This window comes from Salvelinus namaycush, chromosome 9 (assembly GCF_016432855.1).
Source record: "Salvelinus namaycush isolate Seneca chromosome 9, SaNama_1.0, whole genome shotgun sequence".
NCBI classification, from domain to species: domain Eukaryota; kingdom Metazoa; phylum Chordata; class Actinopteri; order Salmoniformes; family Salmonidae; genus Salvelinus; species Salvelinus namaycush.
In genome coordinates this window covers 13,084,717-13,108,818 of record NC_052315.1, presented here as the reverse complement: position 1 = coordinate 13,108,818, position 24,102 = coordinate 13,084,717, and the positions used below count along the sequence as shown (strand labels likewise).

Sequence of the window (24,102 nt, the reverse complement as noted above, 5' to 3'; positions counted from 1 at the left end):
TTTGTAAAAACGTTAGAAATGTATTTGGTAGAGCACAATTTCATCGAAAATGAATGACACGTTTCATCTAGCATATTATGTTTACTATTTGGATATTACTTTTTCTATGATCTCTTTATAAAAATGTGTATGTATGGCCGTTCCATCTACAGATGGCGCTCGCGGGATTCGACTCTTCTTGTCAGGCTTTCTTTCTTAAATTTTGTCTTGCCTTATTGTTGCTTCCCAGGCTATGTTAAGGAATCGTTGAGAGTATTGCAGCAACTAACTAGCAAGGGATGATTTTTTTTCAAGAATCAAGCACAAACTGGAATCATAGTTATCATTTCCATCTGAGATATATGATCGACAGTCTCGACTAAAAAGTAATAAGGCAGTTCTCATGGTAGAGCTTGAACGTCGTCAGCGACACTAGCTAGTAGCGTATTGTAGCGTGAGTAGGGTATTAATAACTTTATTGGGACATTTCTGGTGATTGGCAATGAGACAACTGCATAACAGCGAATTTAACATAATATACTAAGAATATACCTCGAGAACACCATAATCGTCAATGTTTCTTCGGAAGGTTGCGTGGTAGCTAGCATGATAGCTATGTTGCAGGTAACTAGATTGCTAGCCTGGGTGTGAATGTTGACTGACTGACGCTTAGTTATAAGGCCTACAACTTAACATTGCTTATTGTAAAGAAGATTTTGACATTCCTTCAAGTGCCATTGTTAACTAGATTAATACAAACCGTTTGCTTGCTAGCTAAATTGTATTGAAACTCATTAGCTAACTTTAGTGGAACGAGTTTGTAGCCGGATAATCTATTTCTACGACATGGTCGTAGTGCAGCACAGCCCATTAAGACATCAAATTGGTCACCTCTAGAAATGGACTGTTCTGTGTAAACTGACAGCTGCTTTATTGCATTGGGTTAATGCAGTTTTGCACCATTCTACAGTTGGGGAGTTTTTGGTGCCACGTTTGACCTGGATTGAGATAGCTAACAAGCCACTATCAATCGTCTTGCCAGAGATAAAATGTCAGAAAACCAGGGCAACGCGAACAACAACGTCCCGCAAAATAACAATGGCGGGGCGAACAGGATACGAAACCCTAATATCAACCAAAACCCACTCATCAGTGTTCGAGACAGACTTTTCCATGCCCTATTCTTCAAGATGGCAGTTACCTATGCCAGATTGTTTCCACCGTCTTTCAGAAGAATCTTCGAGTTTTTTATCCTACTAAAGGTAAGACTTCCCCTCACATGATTTTACCTTCATGTAGGCTACAATATGTCAAGGATATGATATCAAGTACACTCACCGAGGACGGTAGGCTAATTTGCTCCAAATAAATTAGTTTTGCATATTAATTTTTATAACTTTCAATTATCACAGGAAATGGGCAATTCCACGGTAACAGAATGATGCTGACTCAGATTTTTCACTATAAAATGTATGTCAAACAAAGCAATGATTGCGAAGTTAAACAAGCCATACAACTATGCACAAGGACTACTTTTGACAATTTCCACTGAACATTTTACAAAAACATTTACTTGAACAGTGCAGATGCAAAGTTTGGTAACAGAATGATGGTTTGTGATGTTGTGTGCCCATTCTGTTAACAAACTTTGCATTTGCAAAGTCCAGCCTTTGTTTTGATGTGTGGATTAGTTTGGATCTTAGATCTTAATCTGGTAGAACAGAAGTTTTAAAAAATCCACTTGAATGCATCAGATCTGTGGTAACAACTATTCCGCCCAAATAAACAAATCTATGTACGTACAGTTGAAGTCGAGCGTACCAGATGAGCTAAATCACTTCTATGCTCGCTTCGAGGCAAGCAAACTATAGTTTTAGTAAGTCGTTTAGGACATCTACTTTGTGCATGACATGTAATTTTTCCAACAACTGTTTACAGACAGATTATTATCACAATTCCAGTGGGTCAGAAATGTACATACACTAAGTTGACTGCCTTTAAACAGTTAGGAAAAGTTCAGAAAATGATGTCATGGCTTTAGAAGCTTCTGATAGGCTAATTGACATCGTTTGAGTCAATTGGAGGTGTACCTGTGGATGTATTTCAAGGCGTACCTTCAAACTCTGTGCCTCTTTGCTTGACATCATGGGAAAATCAAAAGAAATCAGCCAAGACCTCAGAAAAAAATTGTAGACCTCCACAAGTCTGGTTCATCCTTCGGAGCAATTTCCAAACGCCTGAAGGTGCCACGTTAATCTGTACAAACAATAGTACGCAATAAACATCATGGGACCACGCAGCCGTCATACCGCTCAAGAAGGAGATGCGTTCTGTCTCCTAGAGATGAATGTACTTTGCTGCAAAAAGTGCAAATCAATCCCAGAAAAACAGCAAAGGACCTTATGAAGATGCTGGAGGAAACGGGTACAAAAGTATCTACACTGCTCAAAAAAATAAAGGGAACCCCCACCTGTGGACGTCGGGCCCTCATACCACCCTCATGGAGTCTGTTTCTGACCGTTTGAGCAGACACATGCACATTTGTGGCCTGCTGGAGGTAATTTTGCAGGGCTCTGGCAGTGCTCCTCCTTGCACAAAGGCGGAGGTAGCGGTCCTGCTGCTGGGTTGTTGCCCTCCTACGGCCTCCTCCACGTCTCCTGATGTACTGGCCTGTCTCCTGGTAGCGCCTCCATGCTCTGGACACTACGCTGACAGACACAGCAAATGCCACAGCTCGCATTGATGTGCCATCCTGGATGAGCTGCACTACCTGAGCCACTTGTGTGGGTTGTAGACTCCGTCTCATGCTACCACTAGAGTGAAAGCACCGCCAGCATTCAAAAGTGACCAAAACATCAGCCAGGAAGCATAGGAACTGAGAAGTGGTCTGTGGTCACCACCTGCAGAACCACTCCTTTATTGGGGGTGTCTTGCTAATTGCCTATAATTTCCACCTTTTGTCTATTCCATTTGCACAACCGCATGTGAAATTTATTGTCAATCAGTGTTGCTTCCTAAGTGGACAGTTTGATTTCACAGAAGTGTGATTGACTTGGAGTTACATTGTGTTGTTTAAGTGTTCCCTTTATTTTTTTGAGCAGTGTATATCCACAGTAAAACAAGTCCTATATCGACATAACCTGAAAGGCCGCTCAGCAAGAAAGAAGCCACTGCTCCAAAACCGTCATAAAAAAGCCAGACTACGGTTTGAAATTGCACATGGGGACAAAGATCATACTTTTTGAAGAAATGTCCTCTGGTCTGATGAAACAAAAATAGAACTGTTTGGTCATAATGACCATTGTTATGTTTGGAGGAAAAGGGGGAGGCTTGCAAGCTGAAGAACACCATCCCAACTGTGAAGCATGGGGGTGGCAGCATCATGTTGTGGGGGTGCTTTGCTGCAGGAGGGACTGGTGCACTTCACAAAATAGATGGCATCATGAGGGTGGAAAATTATGTGGATATGTTGAAGCAACATCTCAAGACATCAGTCAGGAAGTTAAAGCTTGGTCGCAAATAGGTCTTCCAAATGGACAATGACCCCAAGCATACTTCCGAAGTTGTGGAAAAATGGCTTAAGGACAACAAACTCAAGATATTGGAGTGGCCATCAAAGCTGTGACCTCAATTATATAGAGAATTTGTGGGCAGAACTGAAAAGGCTTGTGTGAGCAAGGAGGCCTACAAACCTGACTCAGTTACACCAGCTCTGTCAGGAGGAATGGGCCAAAATTCACCCGACTTATTGTGGGAAGCTTGTGGAAGGCTACCCAAAACGTTTGACCCAAGTTAAACAATTTAAAGGCAATGCTACCAAATACTAATTGAGTAAATGTAAACTTCTGACCCACTGGGAATGTGATGAAAGAAAGAAAAGCTGAAAGAAATAATTCCTGCTACTATTATTCTGACATTTCACATTCTTAAATTAAAGTGGTGATCCTAACTGACCTAAGACATGGAATTTTTACTTCGATTAAATGTCAGGAATTGTGAAACTGAATTTAAATGTATTTGGCTAAGGTGGATGTAAACTTCCGACTTCAACTGTATTTAGCTATCACTCTGTATTAGAGGTCGACCGATTATGATTTTTCAACGCCGATACCGATTATTGGAGCACCAAAAAAAGCCGATGCCGATTAAAAAAAAATATAAAAAAAATAATAATAATAAAAATAATAACAAAATGTATTTATTTGTAATAATGACAATTACAACCATACCGAATGAAGACTTATTTTAACTTAATATAATTCCTCAATAAAATCAATTTAGCCTCAAATAAATAATTAAACATGTTCAATTTGGTTTAAATAATGCAAAAACAAAGTGTTGGAGAAGAAAGTAAAAGTGCAATATGTTCTATGTAAGAAAGCTAACGTTTAAGTTCCTTGCTCAGAACATATGAAAGCTGGTGGTTCCTTTTAGCATGAGTCTTCAATATTCCCAGGTAAGAAGTTTTAGGTTGTAGTTATTATAGGACTATTTCTCTCTATACGATTTGTATTTCATATACCTTTGACTATTGGATGTTCTTTATAGGCACTTTAGTATTGCCAGTGTAACAGTATAGCTTCCATCCCTCTCCTCGCCGCTACCTGGGCTCGAACCAGGAACACATCGACAACAGCCACCCTCGAAGCAGCGTTACCCATGCAGAGCAAGGGGAACAACTACTCCAAGTCTCAGAGCGAGTGACGTTTGAAACGCTATTAGCGTGCACCCCGCTAACTAGCTAGCCTTTTCACATCGGTTACACCAGCCTAATCTCGGGAGTTGATAGGCTTGAAGTCAGAAACAGCGCAATAGCTGCTGGCAAACGCACGAAAGTGCTGTTTGAATGAATGCTTACGAGCCTGCTGGTGCCTACCATCGCTCAGTCAGACTGCTCTATCAAATCATAGACTTAATTATAACATAACACACAGAAATACGAGCCTTAGGTCATTAATATGGTCGAATCCGGAAACTATTATCTCAAACAAAACGTTTATTCTTTCAGTGAAATACGGAACCGTTCCGTATTTTATCTAACGGGTGGCATCCGTAAGTCTAAATATTCCTGTTACATTGCACAACCTTCAATGTTATGTCATAATTACGTAAAATTCTGGCAAATTAGTTCGCAATGAGCCAGGCGGCCCAAACTGTTGCATATACCCTGACTCGGCGTGCAATGAACGCAAGAGAAGTGACACAATTTCACCTGCTAACCTGGATTTATTTTAGCTAAATATGCAGGTTTAAAAATATATACTTCTGTGTATTGATTTTAAGAAAGGCATTGATGTTTATGGTTAGGTACACGTTGGAGCAACGACAGTCCTTTTTCGCGAATGCGCACTGCATCGATTATATGCAACGCAGGACACGCTAGATAAACTAGTAATATCATCAACCTTGTGTAGTTATAACTAGTGATTATGATTGATTGTTTTTTATAAGTTAAGTTTAATGCTAGCTAGCAACTTACCTTGGCTTCTTACTGCATTCGCGTAACAGGCGGGCTCCTCGTGAGGCAGGTGGTTAGAGCGTTGGACTAGTTAACCGTAAGGTTGCAAGATTGAATCCCTGAGCTGACAAGGTAAAAATCTGTCTTTCTGCCCCTGAACAAGGCCGTTAACCCACCGTTCCTAGGCCGTCATTGAAAATAGAAGTGTGTTCTTAACTGACTTGCCTAGTTAAATAAAGGTGTAAAAAACAAAACAAAAAAAAACTTCAAAATCGGCGTCCAAAATTTCCGATTGTTATGAAAACTTGAAATCGGCCCTGATTAATCGGTCGACTTCTACTCTGTATAGGCCCACTTTAGGCTAACTCAAGAACCCAAAACTCGTACCTTTTGGGAAACACTGCATTAGACCCTGCATACCACAAATAGGGAAGTGGCTAGTTACTGCCTGTCATTGTGCTTTCAAGACAACTGGGAACTCTGGGGAGGAAAAAAAACTTGATCAAATCATGATGTCTGTGATCTTCTGGTCAGAAAGTCGGAGCTATAGAAAGATGCCAGAGTTTCCTACTTGGAATTCCAGTTGGAGCTAGTTTCAGATTTCTATCAGATTGAGAATGTTGAATAGGGCTTTATGCAGTCAAGGTGTATGCATATGTGCGTGTGTGCATGTAAACACACTGAGCGAGCAGCAGTTGGGTCAACAGTGACAGGTGCACCAGGCCTGCCTGTTAGCTAGGGCGGCAGGTAGCCTAGTAGTTAGAACCAGTGACTGGAAGGTCGCTAGTTTGAATACCCGAGCTGACAAGGTGAAAAATCTGTTGACGTGCCCTTGAGGAAGCAACCCTAATTTGCTCCAGGGTCGCTGTACTACTATGGTTGACCCTGTAAAACACATTTCACCGCACATATCCGGTGTATGTGACAATAAAAAAAACACTGACAGTCGGAATCTGCCTGCCTGAGTGTGTTATCAGACAGTCAGGCGATAAGAGCCCTGCTGCCCGCTACTGATTGGATGTGAAACAAAATGGCGTGTTCTCCCTCTGTCAGACGCTTTAGCTTTGGACCGACAAGGATACAAACATCTTTTAGATGTTCTGAGTGTGTTGGCTTCCTATTGAAGAGGAGCATTATAAATAGACAAGTTCTCTAGCACCACTTTTTTTCCTCAGCTGACTGCTCTCTAGGAATCTATCCTACTGTCTTTGTAGTGTGCGCATTCACTAAGCAGCCTCTGTGACGTCATTTAGGCTATTTCTCCCCCATTGAAATATAGGATCCAGGGTTGGTGAGAAGCATTGAGGAACATTGGATTTAGAATTGGAATTTTGGTTTATTGACTGAATTGAAAAGGAATTGCCCCCAACCTGATATAATCTCCCCCTGCTACTCCTCAAACCCTGCACATTCTGTATGTGAACAAGGCCTGTCCCCAACTAAAAACAATCTTAGTCGACTGAGAATCGTCTGTTCTCAACCCTCCTCCCACTGCTGCTGGCCTACACCAGCGGTCGGCAACCTTTTCCATTTGGAGTGCCAAGTTATCGTACCATTTCTACTGATCTGCGTGCTAGTTATGATTTTCTGATGCACATTTTTGTGGAACAGTTTAATTTAATTTATAAAGTCTTCATATCTCAATGTCATGTGTTAAATCAAAATGTTATCTAAATGATACAAATCTAAATGTATTGCCAATTTTACACATTGCCAATGTACCACAACACAAATAGGGAAGTTGCCAATGTGTAAAAATAGCCTAAATAAAGACAACAAATAAAAACATTGCAGCCTGAGTGTTATTTGACCCTGGTCATCTATGAACATTTGAATATCTTGGCCACGTTCTGTTATCTCCACCTGGCACAGCCAGAAGAGGACTGGCCACCCCTCATAGGAAGAAACCTAGAGAGGAACCAGGCTAAGTTCTGGCCTTTCTAGGGAGTTTTTCCTAGCCTCCGTGCTTCTACACCTGCATTGCTTGCTGTTGGGGGTTTTAGGCTGGGTTTCTGTACAGCACTTTGAGATATCAGCTGATGTAAGAAGGGCTTTATAAATACATTTGATTTGAGCCCGCAGGTCAAATATCCTGATAAAAAAATTGGCGAGGCATGGCCTGTCTGCAAGGAACTGGATACATTGTATCAACTATTGTATTAGCTTGGTCCAGGGGACGCTCGTGCTAGCAAACTTACAACATTGTAGAAAATATTCTGGGCCCTCAGAGACACACTGCTGTAGGCTATTTGCACAAGGGATAAGAAGTAACCGTGGCTGAATGACGACATGGATATTCAGCTAGCGGGATATACGCTGCACCGGCAGGATAGAACAGCACACTCCGGTAAGACGAGGGGGGGCGGTCTGTGCATATTTGTAAACAACAGCTGGTGCACGAAATCTAAGGAAGTCTCTAGATTTTGCTCGCCTGAAGTAGAGTATATTGTGATAAATTGCAGGCCACACTACTTGCTTAGAGTTCTCAGCTATACTTTTCGTGGCTGTTTATTTACCACCACAAACTGATGCTGGCACTAAGACCGCACTCAGTCAGCTGTAACAGGAAACCACTCACCCAGAGGCGGCGCTCCTAGTGGCCGGAGAGTTTAATGCAGGGAAAATTATATTAGTTCTACCAAATTTCCATCAACATGTTAAATGTGCAACCAGAGGGAAAACAATTCTAGATCACCTGTACTCCACACACAGACGCGTACAAAGCTCTCCCTCGCCCTCTATTTGGTAAATCCGACCGCAACTCTATCCTCCTGATTCCTGCTTACAAGCAGGACTACAAAAGGAAGCACAGCCGCGAGCTGCCCAGTGACACGAGCCTACCAGACGAGCTAAATCACTTCTATGCTCGCTTCGAGGCAAGCATGAGAGCATCAGCTGTTCCGGACGACTGTGTGAGCACACTCTCCGTAGCCGACATGAGTAAGACCTTAAAACAGGTCAACATACACAAGGCTGCGGGGCCAGACGGATTACCAGGACGTGTGCTCCGGGCATGTGCTGACCAACTGGCAAGTGTCTTCACTGACATTTTCAACATGTCCATGATTGAGTCTGTAATACCAACATGTTTCAAGCAGACCACCATAGTCCCTGTGCCCAAGAACACGAAGGCAACCTGCCTAAATGACTACAGACCCGTAGCACTCACGTCCGTAGCCATGAAGTGCTTTGAAAGGTTGGTAATGGCTCACATCAACACCATTATCCCAGAAACCCTAGACCCACTCCAATTTGCATACCGCCCAAACAGATCCACAGATGATGCAACCTCTATTGCACTCCACACTGCCCTTTCCCACCTGGACAAAAGGAACACTTACGTGAGAATGCTATTTATTGACTACAGCTCAGCGTTCAACACCATAGTACCCTCAAAGCTCGTCACTAAGCTAAGGATCCTGAGACTAAACACCTTCCTCTGCAACTGGATCCTGGACTTCCTGACGGGCCGCCCCCAGGTGGTGAGGGTAGGTAGCAACACATCTGCCATGCTGATCCTCAACACTGGAGCTCCCCAGGGGTGCGTGCTCAGTCCCTCCCTGTTCACCCACGACTGCATGGCCAGGCACGACTCCAACACCATCATTAAGTTTGCAGACGACACAACAGTGGTAGGCCTGATCACCGACAACGACAAGACAGCCTATATGGGAGGAGGTCAGAGACCTGGTCGGGTGGTGCCAGAATAACAACCTATCCCTCAACGTAACCTAGACTAAGGAGATGATTGTGGACTACAGGAAAAGGAGGACCGAGCACGCCCCCATTCTCATCGACGGCTGTAGTGGAGCAGGTTGAGAGCTTCAAGTTCCTTGGTGTCGACATCAACAACAAACTAGATTGGTCCAAACACACCAAGACAGTCGTGAAGAGGACACGACAAAGCCTATTCCCCTTCAGGAAACTAAAAAGATTTGGCGTGGGTCCTGAGATCCTCAAAAGGTTCTACAGCTGCAACATCGAGAGCATCCTGACTGGTTGCATCACTGCCTGGTACGGCAATTGCTCGGCCTCTGACCGCAAGGCACTACAGAGGGTAGTGGGTACGGCCCAGTACATCACTGGGGCTAAGCTGCCTTCCATCCAGGACCTCTACACCAGGCGGTGTCAGAGGAAGGCCCAAAAAATTGTCAAAGACCCCAGCAACCCCAGTCATAGACTGTTCTCTCTACTACCGCATGGCAAGCGGTACCGGAGTGCCAAGTCTAGGAGAAAAAGGCCTCTCAACAGTTTTTACCCCCAAGCCATAAGACTCCTGAACAGGTAACCAAATGGTTACCCGGACTATTTGCATTGTTCCCCCACCCCCAACCCCTCTTTTACGCTGCTGCTACTCTGTTTATCATATATGCATAGTCATTTTAACTATACATTCATGTACATACTACCTCAATTGGGCCGACCAACCAGTGCTTCCGCACATTGGCCAACCGGGCTATCTGCATTGTGTCCCACCACCCGACCACCCCCCTTTTACGCTACTGCTACTCTGTTCATTATATATGCATAGTCACTTTAACCATATCTACATGTACATACTACCTCAATCAGCCTGACTAACCGGTGTCTGTATATAGCCTTGCTACTGTTATTTTCAAATGTTTTATTTCTTTACTTACCTACACACACACACACACACACACACACACACACTTTTTTTGCACTATTGGTTAGAGCCTGTAAGTAAGCATTTCACTGTAAGGTCTACACCTGTTGTATTCGGCGCACGTGACAAACTTTGATTTGATAACCAGGTAGGCCTATTTTACGAAGTTTCCACCGAATCAGAGCATTACCTCTTTTCCCCTTTCATGCTAGTGGTAATCGAAAGGGAGAGAGGTGGAACAATTTTTCAAATGGGCTATGTGAAAACATTTACTTGAGGAGTTAAGACAATCAGAATTTGAATCAGATCCCCAAATGGGCACATTTTATAGGTCTACATTTGCGCGCAGGCCAGGTAGACTAGTCATACTTCTTTGTGTAATCAGGTGCGTGTCCTTACTCAAGATTGACAGGAGCGCTCCAAGCGAAAGACGATGAATAAATTCACAACTCAAAAGTAATGAAATTAACAAACTTTTGTGTAGCCTACGTTGTGTGCTCTGCAAACAATGTGTCCACCCCTACAAGTACAACAGTAAGAATGGAATAATAATTTATTAAATGCATTTAACACAAATTAACGTAACCAAACAAATATTGTAGATTGGGAATTAAGGTCAATGGACTGCCGGTGCTACTGGTGTGCCATCCCTGCGTCCTCCGCAATGGGTTAGTCCACTCAGACAGGTGTCTTGTGTGCAATAACTTGCTTTTTTTGTTGTTGTATTTTACCCACTTTTTCTCCCCAATTTCGATCATGTCTCATCGCTGCAACTCCCCAATTTGCTCGGGAGGCAAAGGTAGAGTAATGCATCCTCCAAAACATGACCCGCCAAACCTCACTTATTAACACCGGCCCGCTTAACCCGGAAGCCAGCCGCACCAATGTGTCGGAGGAAACACCATTCACCTGACAACTGAGGTCAGCCTGCAGGCTCCCGGCCTGCCACAAGGAGTCGCTAGAGCGCGATGAGCCAAGTTAAACTCCCCCCGGCCAAACCTTCCCCTAACCCGGACGACGCTGGGCCAATTGTACGCCACCCTATGGGACTCCCGATCACGGTCGGTTGTGATACAGCCCGGGATCGAACCCGGGTCTGTGGTGATGCCTCTAGCACTAAAATGATATATATATATACTGTATATTATATCCTTTTTCCTTCAATGTGTTTGTCATCAACATTAACAATGGTGCAGGAGGGGGAACGTACAAAAACATGTATCCTAGTAAATGTGTCCCCTTTGCACCATTAAACATATGTAAAGGCCAATCCCAAATTGACCTCCATCTCAATACTGCTCTAGACTCCATCTGCCATAAGTTAATGCTTTTCACCCTCTTCTTCCACCAGGCACTCTTTATTCTCTTCATCCTGGCCTATATCCACATCGCTTTCTCACGCTCGCCTATCAACTGCCTGGAGCACGTTCGGGAGAAGTGGCCGCGTGACGGCATCCTGCGAGTGGAGATCCAGCGCAACTCGTCGCGTGCGCCCATCTTCCTGCAGTTCTACGACTCAGACGGTCTCCAGGGCCTGGTCAAGGAGCCGGAGGGGGAGGGAGGAGGAGGGCTGGGCCTGGCCGCGCTCCACCACGAGGAGGAGGACGAGGAGGAGATGACCCTGGAGATGTTTGACAACAGTTCTGTGAGGGTGAGACACCGCTACTAGTGTGGAGGGAGGGGCTGAGAGACCAATAATCCTGCATCATTTATACATTAACTCACTAAGTCTTTTTCTCTTTTCTTTGTCAGTTTGAGCTTGACATCGAGCCGCGGCTGAAGCCCTCACTGAGTGGTGGGGGAGGGGGCCTCAACGACAGCCAGGACCTCTCCTTCAGCCAGGCGCCCACTAAAGGTATGCAGCCGCTGAGGGAGACAGTCTCCCAGATTGAGATGCTAACTCGAGCAGGTTAACTCAACCCCCCCAGTGAGTGAGAAATCCTCAATCCACTCCTTTCTTCCTCTTCCTGCTAGTTAGCTCCCTGATCTTCCCTTCCAGCCATCTTTTTGTCGTTAGTCACCCCCATGATTCCATTCCAAAAATGTGTTCCCTTGTCTTCTGCCCCTCGACGACTTCCTGTAGCTGTTGTTGTCAAGGAGCATTGTTTGAATCAGACTGTGTGGCCATGTTGTGATGCCATCTCACCTCCCCAGTGGGCCCTGGCTGTGTGGGCTTGGAGCTGACTTTTTGTAGATTTGGCCAGCAGTAGCAGTTGAGAGACATACTTTAGTTTAGGCCCAGTTTGGGTTGTGTGCCTTTGACCCTGTCTGTCCTTGCATTGGTTTCAACCATTCTAAATTGCCTTTGCATAAGTGTTTTTCTGTGCTATGCATGGTCTGTGTAAACCTGAGTCCTCCTTTCCGTAATTTGCTTTTAGATGGTCACAGTGGCGCCGGAGGGGATGGCTGCTGTTTTACTGGCTCCTAACTGCATTTTTTTGTAACTCATTTTGTACATAATGTTGCTGCTACTTTCTCTTATGACCAAAAAGAGCTTCTGGACATCAAAACAGCGATTACTCACCTCGAACTGGACAAATATTTTTTCTTTAATGAATCTGACGCAAAGGATATACTGCTTCCCCTGAGACCAGGCCCTCATCCCCGTCATTCGCGTGAAGAAAATATGAAAATACAGGGGGTGCCTTATGAGAATTCTTCGGCGAGTGAGTAAACCACCACTACCCTCTATTTTTGGCCAACGTGCAATCACTGGAAAACAAACTGGACGATCTACGATTTAAGAATGTCCTACCAAAGGGACATTAAACTGTAATATCTTGTGTTCACTGAGACATGGCTGAACGACTACACGGAGTGTATAGAGCTGGCTGGATCCCCTGTTTTTCGGCAGGACAGAGCAGCTACGTCTGGTAAGACGAGGGTTGGGTGTGTCTATTTGTCAATAACTACTGGTGCGCAATGTCTAATATTAAAGAAGTCTTGAGGAATTGCTTGCCTGAAGTAGAATACCTCATGATAAGCTGTAGACCACACTATCTACCAAGAGAGTTCACATCTATATTATTCGTAGCTGTCTATTTACCACCACAAACCAATGCTGGCACTAAGACCGCACTCAATGAGCTGTGTAAGTCCATAAACAAACAAGAAAATGCTCATTCAGAAGCGGCGCTTCTAGTGGCCGTGGACTTTAATGCAGACAAACTTAAATCCACCGTACCTCATTTCTACCAGCATGTTACGTGCAACCAGAGGAGAGAAACTAGACCACCTTTACTCCACACACAGAGACGCATACAAAGTTCGCCCTCCATTTGGCAAATCTGACCATAATTCTATCCTCCTGATTCCTACTTACAAGCAAAAATTAAAGCAGGAGGCACCAGTGACTCGATCAATACGGAAGTGGTCAGATGACGCGGATGCTTCGCTACATGACTGTTTTGCTAGCACAGACTGGAATATGTTCCGGGATTCATCTAATGGCATTGAGGAGTATACCACCACAGTCAACGGCTTCATCAATCAGTGCATCAACAACGTTGTCCCTACAGTGACCATATGTACATTTCCCAACTAGAAGCCATGGATTACAGGCAACATCCGCACTGAGCTAAAGGCTAGCGCTTCTACTTTCAAGTGGCGGGATACTAATCCGGACTATTATAAGAAATCCTGCTATGCCCTCAAACGAACCATCAAACAGGCAAAGCGTTACAAATTGGATACCATGAAATTGGGGAGAAAAATGGGTAAAAAAACAAAGCATCAATACAGAACTAAGATTGAATCCTACTACACTGGCTCTGACGCTCGTCAGATGTGGCAGGGCTTGGAAACTTTTACGGACTACAAAGGGGAAACTCAGCCGCGAGCTGCCCTTTTTATGCTCGCTTTGAGGCAAGAAACACTGAAGCATGCTTGAGCGCACCAGCTGTTCCCGGATGACTGTGTGATCACACTCTCCGTAGCCAATGTGAGCAAGACCTTTTAAACAGGTCAACATTCACAAGGCCGCAGGGCCAGACAGATTACCAGGGTGTGTACTCCAAGCATGCACAGACTAACTAGCAAGTGTCTTCACTGACATATTCAACCTCTCCCTGGCTGAGTCTGTAATACATACATGTTTCAAACAGACCACCATAGTCCCTGTGCCCAAGATAGTGAAGGTAACCTGCCTAAATGATTACGTCTAGGGATGAAACGGTTACCGGTTTCACGATAAACCACCGTAAAATTCCCGACGTTTAGTATTACTGTTTCAAATTGTAATTATCATTAAAACCGTGTTTGATTACCGCGGTTTTGAAAAACTCACGGTAAATACTGTCCAGCCTCAACCAAAGTTAGCAACTGTCTGACACCGGTGTAGCATGCAACGTGGGTTATGTTTTGTGTGAAAACATGGAAGGCAGTGACAGCGCTCGGGAGAATTTTCAGCCTTCTAATAGGACCAAATTTGAAGTGGGGTCATATTTGGGGTTTTACAAGAGTGCTGAGGGAAACTTAATCGAAGATGATCGCCCTGTCTACAGAATATGCAACAAAAAATCGCTGCGAACGGGGGCAACACTTCAGTCATCTTCGTGACCACCACCCACTACTTTATAGTGAATGCAAGGTAAGTTAATATTTAGCTCAATGCATGATGTGGGGACTTCGAAATGGGGGGGGGAAATGTCATGGTATGTCTAACTTGCTAATAGCTTGTCAATGTAAACTGAAGCTTTCAGTGTTACATACTCTTGTAAAAACTCTACATGTTCTGCTGCTTTATGCGTCGGTTGTCTGCAGACTCTATTCTTCCATTGCTAGGCTGGACAACAGAACGAGTCAAAATTCACCAAAGGTTGAAAAACAGCTAAATAAATTTGACTAAGCTGGAACACTAGCGCGAGCCCATAGCAAATACATGGAATCGAACGTTCGCAGAGCCTGTTTTGACTGGAGTGATGCTTAGAATTCAATTTCGCCTAAATGGCACAAACAAATGTTTCCCTTTTTATTTTACCACTACAATCTGTTCGTCGGACGAAACTGGGGGGAAAACAACTCGTGTAGAAAGTAACAGCCGCACCTCGATGGTGTCAACTGTGCTTATGTCTGCGTAATGAGATAGTAGGGAAAAAATGAACTTTTATTTCTGGTCTAGTGATCGATGACAAACGAGCTCGCTGCCCAGGCTTGCATAATTACAAAGAGGAGGTTCTCCTGATTTGAAAACGGTGCCCAACTTGAATATACACATTGTGTGATATTTGGCGAAATAGACCGGCATGCCTCTCCATAGGAAAGTAATGGAGGGAGCTCAGCGTTCCAAGGGCAAAAATTATTTTGGGGCTAGCATTTGATGACAACCGAGCTTGCTGCCCAGACTTAGATAATTAGAAAGATGAGATTCTCATGATTTTAAAATGGTGTTGGACTTGAAAAGAATCTAAATACACCCATTGCGAGATATTTGGCGAAATAGACAGACATGCCCATATTTCCCCTATATGAAACAATGGGACGACCTCAGTTCCATGAGTAATTTTTTGTTGTTTAAATTTTAACTATTAACAACGTGAGCAGGTATCATTGCCAATAATAGCGAAGCAGGCATTGTGACGTAGAACAATAAACTGTGAATAGAACGTTCAGAAGGCGAGTTGGTGCCACGGTGCTCAATAGAACTAATAGGAGCTGGCAGGGTGAACAATGCCCTTAAAGGCCTGTTTTTTTTATATATATTTTTTTGTGATTACTTCAAAGTGATCGCAAGCAGCTGGGACATATTGTAAAACTGGGCTCCACGGCAGATGCAATAAACTAGTTATCAGAAACAAGCGTTGTTAAAATTGTAATGTGTTCGGTCTACCATTGCACACAATAACACGTTATGTAGTTTAGTCACCCAACCAACATTTTGTTCATTTAAAATCCGTCAGTCGACTTTGTTGTAAAAGTGTTCCAACAGGAGAAACACTATAGACTCTTGTATTTATGTCAATTGTTATACTCATTGCAATTACCATCACTGTCTTAAGACTCATTTGTATTTATGTAAATTGTGCATGGGGTCACTTTTACCTCTCATGGCCACATGGTGCCATCTTTAATAAAAAAATTTATGCACACAGTGCATAGTGCTGCTAATTGTGTTTGTTGGTTTTCAATATAAAACTTTATGAAATTATTTCAGTGTATCAGTACTTTTTGAACATTTCCAGCACATTTTAACAATACTGCGATAATACTGATAACCGTGATAATTTTGGTCACTATAATTGTGATATGAAATTTTCATACCGTTTCATCTCTACTCACATCAGTAGCCATGCAGTGCTGGTCATGGCTCACATCAACACCATCATGCCAGAAACCCTAGACCCACTCCAATTCGCATACAACCCAACAGATTCACAGATGACGCAATCTCAATTGAACTCCACACTGCCCTTTCCCACCTGGACAAAAGGAACACCTATATGAGAATGCTGTTCATTGACTACAGCTCAGCGTTCAACACCATAGTGCCCTCAGCTCATCACTATGGGGCGGCAGGTAGCCTAGTGGTTAGAGCATTGGACCAGTAACCGAAAGGTTGCTAGATCAAATCCCCAATCTGACAAGGTAAAAACCTGTCGTTCTGCCCCTGAACAAGGCAGTTAACCCACTGTTCCTAGGCTGTCATTGTAAATAAGAATTTGTTCTTAACTGACTTGCCTAGTTAAATAAAGGTAAAATTTAAAAAAGCTCATCACTAAGCTAAGGACCCTGGGACTAAACACATTCCTTTGCAACTGGATCCTGGACTTCCTGATGGGCCGCTCCCAGGTGGTAAGGGTAGGTAACAACACATCTGCCACGCTGATCCTCAACACTGGGGCGCGTCAGGGGTACGTGCTTAGTCCCCTCCTGTACTCCCTGTTCACCCACGACTTGTGTCCAAGCATGACTCCAACACCATCATTAAGTTTGCTGATGACACAACAGTGATCACAGACAATGATGAGACAGCCTATAGGGAGGAGGTCAGAGACTGCCAGGACAACAACCTCTCTCAATGTGGGCAAGATAAAGGAGCTGACCGTGGACTACAGGAAAAGGAAGGCCGAACAGGTCCCCATTAACATCGACGGGGTTGAAGTGGAGCGGGTCGAGCTTCAAGTTCCTTGGCGTCCACATCACTAACAAACTATCATAGTCCAAACACACCAAGACCGTTGTGAAGAGGGCATGACAACCCCTTTTCCCCCTCAGGAGACTGAAAAGATTTGGCATGGGTCCCCAGATCCTCAAAAGTTTATACAGCTGCACCTTAGAGCATCCTGACCGGTTGCATCACCGCCTGGTATGGCAACTGCTCAGTATCTGACCGTAAGGCGCTACAAAGGGTACATCACTGGGGCCAATGCAATCGTGTGTGCAGTTGGGTTGGTGAGCTACGGGATGTGGTAAACTGCGCTGCTTACCTGTGAGTGTGTGTGTGTGTGTCTCTCTGTGCCTTCAGTGTGGCCTCAGGAGGATTACATAGTGGAGTACTCTCTGGAGTATGGCTTCCTCCGCTTGTCCCAGACCACCCGGCAGCGCCTCAACATCCCTGTCATGGTCGTCACACTGGGTAAGCTGTTATAAAGTGACATAGCACATGATGGCAGGTGCCATGAACAGTCATAGCTGGTGAGCTGTGTTAAGCCTACTTAACACCACCTTAACCATGACATAGCAGGTGTCATAAACAGTCATTCAGTACGCTGTGTTATTAACTTAAGCCTACTTAAAGGTAGACTCATCGAAATGACATAAATGCAGAAAGTAAACGACATACTGGGACAATTTCCGCAACACCTAAGAGCGTTGAAGCGCTCCCGTGGTTACCTCACTGTAACGGTGTGAAACCAACCTGTGCACATGCGCAATGACAGAGCGAAGTCTTTCATTTCTCATGTCAATATCTGCGGTGCTGCTCGTGGAAATGTAATTTTCTGAGTCTACCTGTAACACCACAGTCATAGGAACTACAGTGGACACAGTCATAGGAACTACAGTGGACACAGTCATAGGAACTACAGTGGACACAGTCATAGGAACTACAGTGGACACAGTCATAGGAACTACAGTGGACACAGTCATAGGAACTGAAGTTGACAAAGGGATAGGAAGTATGGCCACTGACTTGCTTGCCAATGAGCAGCAGTTAGTTTGATCAGTAGTTACCTGCTTGTGTGCCTAGTACAAAACCTCCCTATGCCTTGGGTGGCTAAGGTGGACTGTAGCTAGCTACGGACTTTTATTATGAAATATAAATTAATTTGGGTCGTAGGTCATATTGGCCAACACAATGCTGCACTCATATTAACGGAAGTTGAAGCTGAAGGCTCTCAGACCACCCTTTTGTTGAGCGTCCGCAGCTAACTTTCACATGAGCGTTTGTCTTTTAGCAGATGCTCTTATTCAGAGCTTAAAGGGTGTAGGTGTTGTAGAAACACAGGTATCGCCAGCAAAACACTTCAAGATAAGTAGTCATCATAACACTCTAACTAGTCTGTTACAGGTAGCACAAACAAGTGTTAGAGGGTAGGAGGGGCTCTGTGTGTGTCTGTGTGTGCAGACCCCATGAAGGATCACTGCTTTGGGGACAGCTTCAGTCGCCTCCTCCTGGATGAGTTCCTGGGCTACGATGACATCCTGATGTCTAGTGTCAAGGCCCTGGCAGAGAACGAGGAGGACAAAGGTACATGGTGCTTTGGGATGGAGGTGTGTGTCAGGGATTCTCCCATATCTTTCTTTTCTTGGTGGTGTGCAAAGGCCTGTGTGTGTGTTTCTGACCGGTGCTCTGTGTGCGAACAGGCTTCCTCAGGAATGTGGTGTCCGGAGAACACTACCGATTTGTCAGCATGTGGATGGCTCGCACCTCCTACCTGGCTGCCTTTGTCATCATGGTAATATTCGTAAGTAGCAATCTCCACACACCTTTTGTCGAACTTGCATCAAATCCAAAGTGTTAAATGTAGCCCATGAGAAACCTTAATTTAGGTTCTTTACTCTGAAGTTTCACAAACAATACAACATATTTGGTATGATAAATTAGCTGGTGCTTAACTAACTCCCTGGGTTATTCATGAAAGATAAGTTAAGCTGTTGTCTATTTCCTTCTCTGTGTCTACAGACCCTGTCAGTGTCTATGCTGCTGCGCTATTCCCACCACCAGATCTTTGTCTTCATTGGTGAGTCACCCCTCAACTCTAGTAGTCCTGGAAGAATACATCTCTATATGCCCTACATGCCAGATGCTCAATCTCTGACCTTTAACCTCTGTTTCTCTAGTGGACCTTCTGCAGATGTTGGAGATGAACATGACTATTGCTTTCCCAGCAGCGCCTCTGCTTACCGTCATCCTGGCTCTCGTGGGTAAGAGTGTCATACCATTGAGCCGCCATCTCTACAGTTACAGATGCGATCAAATATATTGGCACCTTTGCGTGATTCACCGTTTCTTCTAAAATAAGATGAAATTGAAAATACTTTGTTTATGTGTGTATTTGTATGATTTAAAATGGCCCGGACTAAATTATTTAAAATTCGAATAAATTTGGTTGGTGGCAATTATTCTCATTTACTGTGTAATTTCTCACCTGTTGTAGGTGCCTACATGGTAAAAAAGTAATTCAACAAGTTTTGAAAAGAGAAAACGTAACTTTCTGTCTATTGCGCTCCATTGTAAAGTGCCAAGGGTGCCAACATATTCGACTGCATATGTAACTACAACAAGCTGGGTCTTGTGACGGTTTCTAGATTGAACAGGTGGTACAGATCTCTCCCTCTCTCCCAGGCATGGAGGCCATCATGTCGGAGTTCTTCAACGACACCACCACCGCCTTCTACATCATCCTCATCGTGTGGCTGGCCGACCAGTACGACGCCATCTGCTGCCACACAAACACCAGCAAACGTCATTGGCTGAGGTGAGTTCCACACACCAACACCAGCAAATGCCAATAGCTGATATAAACCATTGATACCCTCCTATCTTGCATCGAATGGGGATGGGCAGAGAGAAAGGGCCCTTAGAAACACAGCAAATAGTCTTCATGTTCCATGTAGTCAGTTTAACTCATTTGCTTATTCTCTCCATACGACTGATCACTTATTCTCTCCATACGACTGATCACTTTGTCTCTCCAGTTCCAGACAGTCTCCATTCCTCTGTCAGTCCAGTTATTTGTGGCTACTCTCTAAGGAGGCTGTCTCTGTCTCCTGCAGGTTCTTCTATCTGTATCACTTTGCGTTTTACGCCTACCACTACCGCTTCAACGGCCAGTACAGCAGCCTGGCTCTGGTCACCTCCTGGCTCTTCATACAGGTGAGAAGGGTTGGAGGAAAGAAATTGACTAGAGAAAATAAACTCACTCAAACTGTAGTGTGATTTCAAAGTGTGTGTTTAGTTAGTAGCCCACACACTCCATCCTCCAGCATTTTGAATACGAGCACCAAGTCAAAACACTAGAGGCTTCGCCTTTTTTTCACGAGGCCTACACACCAGTTATTCAGTACACTGAGCTGGAAAGTGCTTCATCTTTAGGCAAGTGGACGTGTTATTGTGGCCTACTTGCTTATTATTCATTAGATGTTATGGTAAACAAACAAAACATAGAATAATATTTATTTTAGCGAATCGCTTAAGAAGGTAATATCGGGTTTGGTGTGTTTTCAAACCGATTTTAAATGAATGTCCTGAATATATCTATTTCCCTATAGAAGTGACTGTGTGATTCTAATGGTTTATCCCAAATGCTAGTGGCTGGACCAAAGAGATTAGAATCCTAGGCTAGAGTTTAGCCAATGCCAGCCACCTCTTGTTCGAGGTTATAGCCTCTCCAGGCCCTGTTTCTAACGCCATGACTTAAACACAGACGTACTTTAAGCTCCTACATGTCTTCTCCATCCCTAGCACTCCATGATCTACTTCTTCCACCACTATGAGCTTCCGGCCATCCTGCAACAGATCCGCATCCAGGAGATGCTGCTGCAGAACCAGCTGGCGGGCCAGGGGGGCAACCAGACGGCCCTGCAGGACAACCTCAACAACAACACCACCACCGCTGCAGCAGCCCCAGCTCGGGGAGGGGAAGCCAACGGCCAGGTCCGACCGCCAGATGAGCCCCTGGCTTCTTCAGTGGCCCAGGTCCAAGGTTCAGCGACCCTGGCTTCCCAGTCAAACGGCCTGGCCAGGAGCGCCACGTTAGAAGGGGCCGTAGGAGAGTTGACGACGGAGCTGGACTGGTTGGCGGAGACGACAGCCATCATCACGGAGGCCTTGTCCTCCTCAGCCCCCCAACCTGGGGGGTCTTTGCTGGAGAGCACGGCAGGGGGATTGCTGGGGGAGGCCAGAGGGGTGGGGAGGGTTGGTGTTTCTGAGGCAGGCCTCAGCGTGGTGGCGGAGATTCGAATGGCGGGAGGTGGTGGAGGAGAGAGCACAAGTGGTACCGGTCCCAGCTTGATGGCAGTGGAAATCAAAACCATAGTGGCCTGTAGAGGCAGTGCAGCAGGATCAGGCCTGCCTCCTCCCTCTCCAATGGGAGGACTCCAGGAAGCAGAGACTTGCTTCTCTAGTGTCAGGCCGTCCCTTCCTCAACCACCTTTTCCACACACAGACTGCAGTAGGGCAGTGGTTGGGGAGCCAGAATGCCCCAGGCAGAGCCCCACAGATTGGGACTCCAAGACAGAGGAAGCCCCCAGCCCCACTCCATCCTGAGCCCCCCCACACACACATGCTCCCATACGCAGAGGAAACATATATCTTCTCCCCCTCAATTCTTCTTCCAACACTGCAAGATGCCGACGTGGCTTTATTCCTGTAATGTCATTCTTACGACACCAAGGAGAAGAAGAGGGGGATGGGAAGCTGAGGAAAAGAAAAGCCCCGCCCCTCAACTTCTCTTCAAAGGTGTGCAATTGTTCGGAAATGGCTATCCTGACATACATTTTGTTGCCTTGAGATTTAAAAATGTTTTGGGGAGGAAAATGTATTTGTAAAATAATCAATCCTATTGCATTGGTGATATACAATTCCTTAAAGATGATGATTCTGTTGGTTAGAGGGTGTCTCGACTGGCTTTGGAAATGGCGGTGTATGTTTCCTTTTGAGAGCACAGTGGACTACAAGGCTGCAACACATGACCTCTTGTCCTATCCATCCATTCATTCCATCTGGTCCTCAAACCCATAAAAAAACAACCATGTGTTTTGAGTTGCTCATTTTTCTTTCAGAACTGTTAAACAGGCTAATAAAGTTGCTGTGGTTTGTCATGATACTTGGCCAAACCCCACTTCTCACAAGCTCTCAACTTTTTCCTACAGTTTGGAGGTTGTAGTCCTAACTGGCAACTGGCTCTGCAAGCTAGCTCTATCCCTGACTGGAGCATCGTGGGAAATTGAGTTGATATCCACTGTTTTTGAGTGTTAAGTAGATGACCTTGCTCGGATGTTTTGCCAATCCACTGCTCTTATGATGATTGGCAGTTGCTCCCGTACTGCCTGAGCCGCAGAAGAGCTGTCATGACTGCAGTTTATTGTCTTAACCCCTTTTTTGAGTGAACCTGCATCATTACTTCCCTCTGGGAACTTTTCTGTGTACCGTCAGGACACTAGGCCCATTTTCTCACCCATAACTCATTACCAGGTTTTGTCTTTCAAATTGCAATCGCTTCACTGTGCAGATACATGATCAACTGGAAGGCTTGACCAGACACCTGTATCATGGTCTTTAATCTTAAGTCACTATACTAGTCCCTGTGGCCCTTTAGACCCCGTGGTTCCCAAACTCAAGAACCCCCCCTGGGTGCATGTTTTGTTCAAATAATCAAAGCTTGATAATGAGTTGGTTATTTGAATCAGCTCTGTGGTGCTCGGGCAAAAACCTAAACATGCACCCGGGGGGGCCAGGAAGGAGTTTGTGAAACCTTGCCTTACATCCTGTATTCCAAAAGAGGAGCATGTGACCGTAAGAATGAAGTTGTATTAGGATGTTTTCTGGTGCAGGGCATCAGCTGACGGCAGCCCACTCTAAGCTGGTAACACACAGGTCTTTGCTTCAGACTAGCACAAGACGATAGCAGGCTATGTTAAATGGCTTCAGGGTAAAGCTATTGTAACCACGCCAACCAATCTCCATTACATGTGTCATTGATCTACCATTCAGCTGCCAAAATGGCAAGTTGTGATGAAATTGCATGCCTTGGACGCTCCAATTTAATTTGGTAAAGAGCGTATTTTCATAATGTTTCTTGTTTTAAAACCTCCAGATGATGATGATGAAGCTGCTGAAGACTACCTTGGAAACTTTACCAGACTTGTGTGGCCACTGCTTTGTTCGATAGCTCACGAGAGACTAAACTGGACTTGCAAGCCTAGTAAGATGCTACTGTGAGACAAACTACCTGTCATCAGATGGACCTGACATACATCATGCTTCCCCTTTCTGGAACCAGCTGAACACGGTTCTAAGATGGACAGGGTGTAACAGAAGTCGAGAGAATTTAAAATTATAACGCCATAGAAGTAGAAACTGGCAGGGCAGAATAAACAGGGAATAATGACAGATGTGTTCAATGTTCCAATGTCTACATCCTTATCTGTTGAAACAGGACAATGTCCTGGCCAGAGAGCTTTATGTTGATGCCTTATGATTCCAAATGAGATATTATTATTGGAAGTGCATGTTGAGACTTCCTTAGCAGTTGAATTTAAGCAGGTTTTTGACGTATAGTGGCCTCATATCAGAGGGAAATGGTTTATATTTCAACGGAATCACGATAACCAAGGGACATTTAGCAAAATGGGTTAGTCTTTTCCATTGTTAGTTCTATTGAGACGGGAGTAGAATCATTTCTGTTCAGTGACTTGGGTGGAGGTGTAGTCATGGCTATGCAGTGGGCTTTCTGTTCAGTGACTTGGGTGGAGGTGTAGTCATGGCTATGCAGTGGGCTTTCTGTTCAGTGACTTGGGTGGAGGTGTAGTCATGGCTATGCAGTGGGCTTTCTGTTCAGTGACTTGGGTGGAGGTGTAGTCATGGCTATGCAGTGGG

The 24,102-nt window shown here is 44.7% G+C and overlaps 1 protein-coding gene across 5 annotated transcripts; it reads left to right on the top strand.

Moving 5' to 3' along the window:
- Positions 1-168: 168 nt before the first annotated feature.
- LOC120053690 (membralin-like) lies at positions 169-22,355 on the top strand. Of its 5 annotated transcripts, XM_039000873.1 has the most exons (12): positions 169-603; positions 950-1,241; positions 11,416-11,715; positions 11,817-11,919; positions 17,527-17,637; positions 18,628-18,750; positions 18,867-18,967; positions 19,186-19,243; positions 19,344-19,427; positions 19,849-19,981; positions 20,280-20,379; positions 20,968-22,355. In XM_039000873.1, the coding sequence occupies exons 2-12, from the start codon at positions 1,029-1,031 to the stop codon at positions 21,769-21,771; spliced, it is 2,130 nt and encodes a 709-aa protein (XP_038856801.1). In that variant the 5' UTR covers positions 169-603; positions 950-1,028; the 3' UTR covers positions 21,772-22,355. The 5 variants fall into 5 exon arrangements, with proteins under 5 accessions (XP_038856801.1, XP_038856802.1, XP_038856803.1 ...); XM_039000874.1 differs by having other exon boundaries at positions 169-1,241; positions 18,867-18,958; XM_039000875.1 differs by having other exon boundaries at positions 169-1,241; positions 19,830-19,981; positions 20,968-21,115.
- The last annotated feature ends 1,747 nt before the right edge of the window (positions 22,356-24,102 follow it).

Coding starts and splice junctions, on each gene's coding strand:
- LOC120053690 (XM_039000873.1), top strand. CDS start 1,029: ATGTCAGAAAACCAGGGCAACGCGAACAACAACGTCCCGCAAAATAAC. Junction 11,716..11,816: donor TTGACAACAGTTCTGTGAGG/GTGAGACACCGC, acceptor TTTCTTTGTCAG/TTTGAGCTTGACATCGAGCC. Junction 20,380..20,967: donor CCTCCTGGCTCTTCATACAG/GTGAGAAGGGTT, acceptor CTCCATCCCTAG/CACTCCATGATCTACTTCTT.